At 32.7% G+C, this 12,296-nt stretch overlaps 1 protein-coding gene across 2 annotated transcripts in view; it reads right to left on the reverse strand.

Moving 5' to 3' along the window:
* The window catches only part of VPS13B (vacuolar protein sorting 13 homolog B), a 761,997-nt gene that overhangs the window by 361,309 nt on the left and 388,392 nt on the right, over window positions 1–12,296 (reverse strand). For both annotated transcript variants that reach the window (XM_077748161.1, XM_077748160.1), the window contains exon 24: window positions 4,605–4,825. In XM_077748161.1, coding sequence (XP_077604287.1) covers window positions 4,605–4,825 — 221 coding nt within the window. The remainder of the gene's footprint in view (window positions 1–4,604; window positions 4,826–12,296) is intronic.

Genomic DNA, 12,296 nt, shown 5'->3' on the forward strand with positions numbered 1-12,296 from the left:
AAAATCACAATACTACTGAGTATCTCAAAGTAAAAGAAGTTTTTTTTTTTTTTTAAAGATTGAAAAATAATGGATTTCCAGGCTAAAACGCTAATGGCAACAGAATTTATTCTCAGCTAGGATGGCTATGGATGTCCAAAACATGTAGAGTAGGACAATTCTCTGAAGATTATAACGACTTCCCTAAGTTCCTGAAATAGAAGATCTCTGGCAGACAACTCCAAGTAGCATCTGGCTGTCTATCATATAGAGATTAAACTACTATTAAACTATGAATAAAAAAAATTCTATTTTTTCCAAAAGTTTCTTCATATCCTATTGTAATTTGTTATTACAATCATTCTCTCTTCCTTCCCACTACCTTCTAAAGGCAACGAGGAACCTATCTGTCACAATATAGTAGTTTGCATATTCTAATATTATTAATTATATGTGTAATATATATGTAATTATACAGTACTCTTCATCTGACTTTATTCACTTGGTATAGTGATTACAATATTCACCCATTATGTTGCATTTTATCAATAATTCAGACCTTTTTATGACTGAGTAGTATACTGTGTTGATATGCCATAATTTGTTTAATCATCCATCTAGTGATAAAACATTTGAGTTGTGATCAGTTTTGGGCTATACAAAGAAAGCTGCATATACATCCACATAAAAGTCTGCACAGCCAAATTATTTGCATTTCTCTGAGGGAAAACTTAGGGAGGAATGGCTGGGTCACATGCTAAGTGCATGTCATACTTTTTCAGCAATTTCCAAGTTGTTTCCAAAGCTGTGCAATTTTTACATTCACACAAGCAGTATACAAAGAGTTCTAGATGGTTCACAATGCTCATCATTTTTATTTTAGCCAATCTAATTGGTGTATAGTGAATTGCCTTCCTGTTTCATTTTATGTTTCCTGAGGAATAATGTAGATGTGCATCTTTCCATGTGCTTACTGACCAGTAACATCTTGAGTGGTGAATTCCTGTTCAAATCTTACCATCATTATAAATTGTTCTTTGTCATCATGTTAACAACTAGAAAGGGTTCTTTAAATATTTTCCATAACAGAGAGCAGTTGGTTAAGCATTTGACTTTTGGTTTCGGCTCAGGTCATGATCTCACAGGTCATAGGTCCTAGCCCTGTGTAGGGCTCTGCATTGTTAGTGCAGAGTCTGCTTGGGATTTTCTCTCTTCCTCTCTCTGGCCCTTCCCTGCCCAGGTGTGTGCATGCTCTCTCAAAATAAATAAGTAAACTTTCAAGAAATATTGTGAATAGTTTGACGAATATTTTACAAATACTTTCTCCTAGTGTTTGGTTTTCTGCTCTGTTACCAAGTCTTTCAAAGAAAAAATATTTTTAAATTTGATTATGCCCAATATTAGGATTAATTTGGGGAGAGCTGCCCTTTGAACAATATTTACTCATCCAATCTGTGAACAGGTCTATCTCCAGTTAGGTGTAAGTTCTCCCAGCAATGCTTTCTGTTTTTTATGATAGAGGTCTTGGACATCTTTAGATTCATTTGTTTATGTTTTTGGGAATCAATATAAATGGAAGGGATTCATTCAATCTTCCAACTGTTTGCTGCTAATATATATTAATAAATAGATTTTTATTCATTACTCTTGTCTCCTGCAACCTTGATAATTTTATTAGTTCCAGTAATAGTTGCTTAATTTCTCTAGGATTTTCTAAAAAATATTTTGTCACATATAAATGGGTTTTACTTCTTATTTTTATGCCTTTTGATTTCCTTTGGTTTACTGGAATGGCTACAACATCCAGGATGATATAGAGCAAGTGGTGAAACAGGCATTCCGGGCTTTTTTTCTGATTTTAGTGGAAAACAAGTCAGTATGGTATTAAGTATGATGTTTGATTTACTATATATGTCCTCTATAGATTTGAAAAATTCTTTAATATTTGTAATTTGCTGAGAGTTTTTATCATGCATGGGTGGTTAAATTTTGTGAAATGTTTTACCTGCTTCTACGGAAATTATCATATGATTTATCTCAACTATTATTGATATGGTGAATTATACCAAACAATTTTTGATTATTAAACCAAGCTTGAATTTCTAAGATGAATCCTACTCTGTCATAATGTATTGACTTTTTTTTAATATACTGTTAAATTGATTTGCTAATATGTGGTTAAGAATTTTACATCTATTTTTATGAGTGATTTCTAATTCCTTCTCTTGTAAAGACTTTTTCAGGATTTGATAATAGAATTATACTGGCTTTGGGGCACGTGGATGCCTCAGTAGGTTGAACATTCTGACTCTTGATTTTAGTTCAGATCATGATCTCACGATTCATGGGATTGAGCCCCACATTGGGTTCTGTGCTGACAGTATGAAGCCTGCTTGGAAGTTTCTCTCTCTCTCTCCCTCTCTCTCTCTCTGCCCTCCCTCCCCTGCTTGTGCTCGCTCTCTCTCAAAATAAATAAACATTAAAATAAAATGTATAAAAAATATATACTGGCTTCATAAACACGTTGGGAAGGAATTCTTCATTCTCTATCTCTGGAAAAACAATTTGTGAAAATTTTCTATTTTTTACCTTGACTTATTTGACACAATTCATCCATTGGTGCCCGAAATTTTCTTTATAAAACTTGTTCCAATATCACAATTTCTATTAGAGATATGTAAGGACATTCAGGTTTTCTATTTCTTCCTGTATCACTTTTTGATCACTTATTTTTCAGTCGAAATTTCTATTTCACCTAAATTGTTGTACTTGCTGGCATAATGTTGTTCATACTCCATTATGCTTTTAAAGTCTATAGGATCTGTGTGGTAAGCGTCCTCCTTCATTCCCAGTATTGGCAATTTGTATTTTAGCTTTTGTTACTGCACCAGTTGTTTCTGCTCTTATCTTTATTATTTTCTTTCTCTACCTTATTTTGGGCTTACATTGCTCTTTTCTTAGCTTTCTAAAGTGGAACCTTAAGTGAATGACTTAAGGTCCGTCTTCATTTCTAATGTAAATATTTAAAATTATGTTTTCCTTTGAAAAGTATTTACTATATCCACTTTTTTAACTGTCACTCAACCAAAATATTTTCTTATTTCCAAGTGATTTTGTCTTTGATTCATAGGTTATTTATAAGCATGTTTATTGTACAGTTTTCTAATTACTGGTTTCTAACTTATTTTGACTGTGATAATAAACAGTACTTTATGTTGATATCTTAAACAAAATGAATCTTGCTGTTTTTCTCACTCTATCAATCTTTGCCTTTTAATAGGAGTAATTGGACCAGGGGTCAGTACACATTTTTTGTTGTTGTTGTTAAATGATCACATAGTAAATATTCTAGGCTTTGTGAGCCATACTGTTTTCTGGTGCTCCTACTTAATTCCGTAGAACAGTAACCTCAGACAAAACGTAAAAAAATGGGTTTTTGGCCTGCAGAGGCTTTAGTTTGTTAACTCACGGTCTAAACATTCCTAGTTAACATCATTAACATTTAACATAATCATTGGCAAGAATATCTTGGCCCTGCCATTTTATTGTCTGTTTCTATCCTCTGCTTTTAAACTCTTGTTACCACTTCTTGACTTGTTTAGATTATTTGAACATATTTTTCGTATTTCATTTTAATATGTCTATTGGCTTTTTGGCCCCGTCTCTTTGTATTTTTGCATTTTATTTTTAGTACTTATTTTAGGAGATTATAATATATGTTAAAAACTTCCACAGTCTAGTTAGAGTTTACACTGTACCACTTCAGATAATATTAGAAATCTGGCAACCATTAGGTCCCTTTAATCCATCTTCCACTAACCAGGCAGGGAGAAGAGGAGAAAGAGGGAGGATGGTATCATTTAGGAGGCTCTATAAAATATGAAATAATGTCTGGACTCACTTTAAAAAACACACTCTAAAAACTGGTTTACTAAGTGGTTTCTAAGAGATAAACATAGATTTATCAACATTGACCTGTCAGATCCAACAGATCCAATTCTAAAAAGAATTATTTCAAAACATCATTTCAAATAGTATTCAACAGTGACAATCTATGTAGAAAGCATATCAGAGTCTGCTTGAGGTCAAAGAAACAAATTAACTGTATGCAATTAGTGATTTGTATAAATTGGGGATTGGAATTCATATGAAATTTTAACACTACAGATTTCAATATGTTTGGCCTATACCAAATAAACTATTACAGGATTAGCAAAATGTATTTCTTAAGTAGTAAACAATGCTTTTTAAAAAATATTACATGTTGAGCACAAGAAGTCCTGAGTGAGAATCTGCCTGAAAAGTGTATTTGATCTCTTTAACAGTCTCTTCCAGTCTGATAATAAAGTAGTTCTTCAGCATTTAAACACTTCACATCTGCAACTGATTTCACTCTTTCAGCCAAAACATGCATTTATGCTGCTACCATTACATTTTCAGAAGAGTTTAAATTACAAAACTTGAGAAAGCTTCAAAGCAATTTTAATCTAACCATTCTGATCTTGATGAGTCTGTTAAAAATAATTTAGGACACGAAACAGAAGAGAAACCCTTCACAAAATTGATAACAATTGTTCTTCAATCACACCATTTTAAATTTCCTTTCATACATCAAATATACTAACCTGAGGGTTCGAGCATTTTATCTGAAGTGACTCTAGGTCAACATGGAGACAGACAACAAATGAATGCCTTGTATCAGGTCCTGTAGAGAGGAGTTTCTGAGATGTAACAGCTAGAGTAGAGGTACAACCCATAGGTTCCACTAGGCAAAGTGTCACCTGTTTTCCGAAAAGGGTATACATGCTGAAATGATGCAAGCTGATAGTCCAAGGAAAAGCATTACCTATAAAAAGAACAAAAGGGAGTAGAGAACCACACGTATAAAATTATAGTGTCGCTTGATAGTAAACAGTCTATTTTTATTTTTGACATGTGAAACTTTTTTCTTAAATAGTTTATTGTCAAGTCGGTTTCCATATAACACCCAGTGCTCATCCCAACAAGTGCCCTCCTCCATTCCCATCACCCTTCAGCGCCCCCTTCAGCCATCAGTTTGTTCTCAGCATTCAAGAGTTTCTCATGGTTTGCCTCCCTCCCTCTCCCAAAGTATTTTTCCCCTTCTTCTACCGCACGGTCCTCCGTTAGCTTCCTCCTAATCCTCCTATATGTGCAAACATATGGTAGCTGTCCTTCTCTGCCTGACTTATTTCGCTCAGCATTAACACCCTCAAGTTCCAACCATGTTGCTACACATGGCCAGATTTCATTCTTTCTCATTGCCATGTAGTATTCCATTGTATACATATACCACATTTTCTCGATCCATTTGTCAGTTGATGGACACTTAGGTTCTTTCCATGTTTTTGCTATTGTTGAGAGTGCTGCTATGAACATTGGGGTATGTATGCCCCTATGCAGCAGCACTTCTGTATCCCTTGAGTAAATTCCTAGGAGTGCTATTGCTGGGTCATAGGGGAGTTCGATTGTTAATGTTTTGAGGAAACTCCACGGTGTTTTCCGGTGGGGTTGCACCAGCTTACGTTCCCACCAACAGTGTAGGAGGGTGCCTGTCTCCAGATCCTCGCCAGCATCTATAGTCTCCTGACTTGTTCATTTGAGCCACTATGACCGGCGTGAGGTAGTATCTCAGTGTAGTTTTGATTTGTATTTCCCTGATGAAGAGGGATGCTGAGCATTGTTTCATGTGTCTGTTGGCCATCTAGATGTCCACTTTGGAGAAGTGTCTGTTCATGTCTTCTGCCCATTTCTTCACTGGATTTTTTTGTTTATCGGGTGTGGAGTTTGATGAGTTCCTTATAAATATTGGATACTAGCCCTTTATCTGATATGTGATTTGCAACTAGGTGTCCCCGGTCCCAGAGGGCACCAGGAATGAAATGTGAAACACTTAATATAGCATCAAAAAAGAGAATATACTACCCAGAGACCAATGTGATATAGAATTTAAATGCTGTTTAAAAGTAACCTTTGATAAATGTTAATATTTGTATTTAACACACTACTATAGCAATAATTACATTATAAATACATTATACAACATAAACAGCAACATACTACTATATCATTAATTATATACATTATAAAACATGCAGAAATAGAACTTAAGGAAATGACATACAGATATAAAGAGAAGTTCTACCTTCCTTTTCCTTCACTCTAGTGGGTTGCATTGTGCAACTGCTGAGGATGTATTCATTTACCTTGGAGACCACAGAAAATGTGTTCTATCAGGAAAATTCAATGATATTTGCATGGACTAAAGGTGACCACAGATCTAGCTGAAGAATAAGGGAGGGAAAGAATAATCTATTTTGGTCTCTTGGCCCACCTGTGTATACCAGATCAAATGTGTCCCTATATAAACCACAGATTACTGATTTTTAATTCAGACCTACTTAATCAGAATATTTGAGGGTAAGACCTAGAATGCCTTCCGATATCTTAATTCTTTGTATAACATGTTATTTTTTAACTAAAATATGCTCAATAAAAAAATAAGCACTCATAAATTTCAGGAGTAAAAGCAAAATTCCTTTTCTTCTTTTACACTTTTTATTAATGTACCAGAGACTGATATAAATTATGATATAAAACCATTTTAATGCAGCTATAAAGTACTTTGTGAAATGATTTTTAAGAGTATACTTAGTATTGGAATATTTATTAACATTTATTCTTTAGATGTCAACTGATGCAAATTAGATTATTATGACATAGTGTTGACTTTACAATTCTACTAGCACTTGTATGTATAGATATTGTAGACATCTTTCTAAGTAGTCAAATTATGTTCAATACATTGAAAATACTTATTTTCTTATTAGTTACTAGTCATCACTTAAGATAAATTAGAAAATAGAATATATAAAGAAGAAAAATCAAAATCATTCATAAACTAGAAAATATAAAGAAGAAAAATCCAAACTAGTCAAAGCCCTGCTGCTTCAAATAACTATTAACATAGTTTTATTTCCTGCAAGGCTCTTTTTTTTCCTCCATTGCGTTGGATATGCCCACACAGATAGACCCATGGTCACACTATATTTTTAGATTCAGGTTATTTTCCAATGAAAATAAAAATACCAAGTTAATTACTAATCGAATCATTTAAGTGTTTAAACTATAAATGGTGATAGTAGATAGATTAATTAAGTAGATATTAAGTGGATTCTACAAGGTAGATTCTTATGAGTTTCAACACTCAAAAAATCTTAACAAAATATATTTCATAAGATTTAAACTAGAATCTTTGAAATTGAGCCTTGGATAACAGACAAAATCTAGTTACATACTAGGCCACAATAACTTGACTGGAAACAATGAAAACTGCATAATAATGTGTGGTCAGCACTGTGGTACTGTGCCTGTCCTAAGATTTAAAATATTTGCCCCCAAGAAAGAATGACAAACTTTAAATCATCTGTAACTAATTGTAAAATTATTTTAAAACCTACACAAAGTTCCATGCTATTTACAAAATAAATGCTTTGCCAAATTTGTCTTAAAATATTCTGGAATGATTTCAGGTTACATATTTTAAAACTGGTAGTCAGCTATATATAGTTTTTCAAATTTTATGTTATCCAAGAAATGCTTGATGGTGGTTATGCTGGATGAACAGCACCACATTTAAATTTGTTAAATTAAAAAAAAAAATCCCAAATGACATTAGTACTATCTCATATGTGTCTCTCTTTCCTCTTTGGAACGAGACCAATAAATTCAAATTTAGGATATCATATTCAAAGTCTTAAATAGAATCTTTTAAAGGAATACTTTTATTTAGTATGCAGACTGTCTTTTTAAAAAGCACACTCTCTACCTAGAAGATGAGATTTTAACATGTAATGACAAAAATCCCCACAATTAATCATTCTGAAAAAAATTATCAAAATACAACAAATCATTAGCTCCACAAATATTCCTTTTACATGCACATACACACAAAATAAAAACACGTTATCAATTATAACACTGGGAATATAATCTTCTAGGGTTTCCCTAAAAGATGCTCAGACATCCAAGAATAACATTCCAGAACCACATATCCATATCTGAGACCTTCAAAACTAGTATTTTACTTCAATTGTGAAGTTCGAACACTGTAATATATTTTATTTTAGATAAACTATTGATGGAAGAATTTAGAAGTTTTCAAAGTATCTAAAAAGCAAGAAAAATAACAAAAACTGGTAAAGCCATTTCTGTGTGAATCTGTGAACACTCTATTTTTGACAGAGAAAAAGATAGCAATAAAGTAATTTTCAAGAAAAATGACAAATACAAAGTGATGTAATTCAGATTAAAAAATTGGAAACAGCATGGATATAACTGGGCTATGGGGAAAAATAAATACATTAATAAAATTCGGTAGGACTGTGCTACATGTGTCAATAATGGGGAAGGGGGCGCTGGATTTCATTAGATAACATTGTTACAACTGAGAATTTTTAAAAATTATCAGTGTTGATTCCCTTACATTGTATTAATGTTGCTCATTTCACACAATACTAGAAGGAGAAGAAACAGGCTTAGGTAACAAAGAAAATTATATATATACTGTACACACACAAAAGTTTCTATTATCAATGTTGGGGTCAGTGAACAGTCACTATCAGACCAATTATAAATTTAATTTGTGATCTTGAATCTTGGTGAGTAATGATCAATAATATGAAAGGTCTTTCCCGTTCTAAAGATGCTCTACTAGACTACAGGAAAAATTGCACATACTTAGGATCAAGGTGAATTACTTTACAAACATTAATACGGCACATAAGAAAGTAGGTTGATACTGGAGATACTCTCATTTTTTCTTTGCTTTTTTAACCTTAGTCATTAATGTATTTAGAAGTAACCAAAAAAAAGTGTCTTCTCCTAATTTTTTCCCTTATGTCCCACAATCCAACATGACTCAGGCAGATTTTTATTTCAAATGTGAACTGATATAACAGAAATATTTTCCTATCTAATGTGAGATAAATACTTTGGAGACAGATATACTTTATTCCACATATTTAAATGAGCCAAATCTGCTGCCATTGTTTTTCCAAATCACTTAGCAGTTAATTGACTTAAGACAGTTAACAGAAAAAATTCTTTATTCTAAGTGATGTTAATTTAAATAATGAGGGATTAATAACATGAATATAACAAATTTTCCTGGCAAAGAGCAGCTAAAATTCTTAGAAAACAGGTAAATGTAAAAGAGTAACCTATAGATTTATTTGCCCTGCAACCAAAAATTCTACATTTGGAACTTACAGAACTCAACCCAAAAAAACCCAAAAAATTGACAATTAAAAAATGGGCAGAGGACCTGAACAGACATTACTCCAAAGAAGACATACAAATAATCAATAGGTATATGAAAAAAAATGCTCAATATCACTAATCACAGGAAAACGCAAATCAGACCCACAAAGAGATACCATCTCATAAGAGTAAGAATGGCTAATATCCAAAAGACAAGAAATAACAAGTACTAGTGAAGATGTAGAGAAAAGGGAATACTTGGGCACTGTTGGTGGGAATGCAAACTGCTGTAGCCACTATAACGAAAACTATGGAAATTCCTCAAAAAATTAAAAAGAGTTAACATATCTGATCCAGGAATTGCACTACTGGTTATTTATCCAAAGAAACGAAAGCACTAATTTGAAAAGACGTATGAACACCAATGCTTATTATAGCATTATTTAAAACAGTTAAGATATTCAAACACATTCTAAAACACACATATACACACACACACATTCTCTTTTTACTCCCTTATCCACATTTTATCTATATGTTGTAATATTTACATCTTTTTATTCATGATTTTCTTGTGTTTAATTATGGCCATTTCTTTTACACATAAAGGTCTTTCCCTTTCTAAAGATGCTCTACTAGACAAGAAATCTTAAAGATTCTTGTAAGACTGTTTTAGTGGTGATAAACTCCTTTATCTCTGTTTGTCTTGGAAACTCTTTCTCTCCTTCAAATATGAATGATAATCTTGACAGGTAATTTTACATGTTTGAACTTCAGTGATAATCTTATTAACATGGACTATTTACTTAGGATGTTATATAAGAACCTCATGGTAACAACAGACCCAATAAATAGAAAGAAAGCTAAACATAACAAAATAGATATTAGGAAGAAAGGAGCAAATAAATTTAAAAAAAAAACAACAGAAAACAAATTTTTTATTTTTTTAAAAATTTTTTTAAATGTTTTATTTATTTCCAGGAGAGAGAGAGAGAGAGAGAGAGCGAGCAGGGGAGGGTCTGAGAGAGAGGGAGTCACTGAAACAGGCTCCAGGCTCTGAGCTGGCAGTCAGCACAGAGCCCGACGCGGGGCTCGAACCCACGAACCGCGAGATCATGACCTGAGCGAAAGTCGGACGCTTAACCGACTAAGCCACCCAGGTGCCCCAGAAAACAATTTTTTTAAATGGCAGTAAGTACATCCCTATCAATAATTACCTTAAACACAAATAGCCTAAATGCTCCAAGCAAAAGACCTACTGCACAGAATTAAAAATAATACTCATCTATATGCTGCCAGCAAGAGATTCACCTGAGACCTAAGACACATATAGAAAGTAAAGGGATGGAAAAACATTTTCTATGTAAATGGGAGAAAAAAAGCCGAGGTAGCAATATGTGTGTCAAAATAGACTTTAAAACAAAGACTGTAACAAGAGACAATAAGAGCATTGCATAAAGATAATAAAGATATCAATTAAAAAAAAAAGATATAACAATTGTAGGTACTCAAGCAACAATGGAGCACCTAAATATATAAAGCAAATATTAACAGACATAAAGAGAGAAATTGATGGTAATAATAGTAGGGGACACTCCACTTATACCAATGTATAGATAATCCAGATAGAAAATCACTAAGGAATCAATGGCAACACAATGGACCAGATGGAGATAACAGAAATAAACAGAATATTCCCTCCAAAAACTACAGAATACACATTCTTTTCAACTGCACATGAAACATTCTCCAAAAACAGTTCACATAATAGGCCATAAAACAAGCATCAATAAATTAAAGAAAAATGAAATGAGAATGCGAAGCAGGAGACAGATGCACAGTTTTCAGTAACTGAAAACAGGAACCTCCTGCAAGTCTCCATGGTTGTATTCCTTGTAGCAGCTTGGAGAGAGGAAGGCATTCATGCCAAGCACAACTGTAAGTAGGTATTGTCCCAAACTGTATCCTTACCAAAAAGCAGATGAACATTTCTAAGTGCATTTCATGAAAACCTTTGGTATATATGACCTGTATTTTGCTAAAACATATAAACATCATCATTAGCAAATAAACATTCTTTTATAAATGCTTTCAAAAGAAAAGACTGAAATTATATATTTTTCCTATAACTGTATGAAACAAGAAATAAATCACATAAAAAAGTGTAAAAAGCACAAACACATGGAGATGAAACAAGATGATACTAAACAACCAACTGGTCAATGAAGCAATCAAATGAGAAATAAAATATACATGGAGATAAGTGAAAATAAAAACACAAAGGTCCAAAATCTTTGGTAAACAGTGAAAGCAATTCTAAGAGGTAATAATACAGCAACACAAGTATTCCTCAAGAACCAAGAAAAAGCTTAAATAAAAAATTTAACCTTACACCAAAAGGAACTAGAAAAGGAAGAAAAAAACAAAACCCAAACTGACTAAAAGTAAGAAAATAATTAAGCTCCAAACAGAAACAAATCACAAAGACAATAAAATAAAGTAAAATAAAATAAATGAAACCTAGGGCTGGTTCTTTGAAAAGATAAACAAAACTGAGAAACACTTAGCTAGACTCATAAAGAAAAAAAGAGAAAGGACCCAAATAAATAGATTAAAAAATAAGAAAAGTAACACCTGACATAAGAGAAATACAAAGGACTGTATCAAACTACTATGAAAAGCTATATGCCAACAAACTGGACAACCTAGAAGATATGGATAAATTACTAGAAACATACAATGTTCCAAAACTGAACAATGAAGAAATAGAAAATCTGAACAGACTGTTTACAAGTAACAAAACTGCACGGTAATCAAAAAACTACCCAAAACTAAAAGTCTAGGACCAAACGGCCTCATAGGTGAATACCACCAGATATTTAAAGAGAAGATAATACCTATTCTTCACAAACCATTCCAAAGAATAGAAGACAAATGAAAGATTCTAAATACAGTCTATGAGGTCAGCATTATGCTGATAACAAAACCAGAGACACCAAAAAAAAAAAAAAAAAAAAAAAAAAAAAAAAAAAAAAAAA

The sequence above is a fragment of the Crocuta crocuta genome, unplaced genomic scaffold (genome assembly GCF_008692635.1).
Source record: "Crocuta crocuta isolate KB4526 unplaced genomic scaffold, BGI_CrCroc_1.0 scaffold39, whole genome shotgun sequence".
NCBI lineage: Eukaryota > Metazoa > Chordata > Mammalia > Carnivora > Hyaenidae > Crocuta > Crocuta crocuta.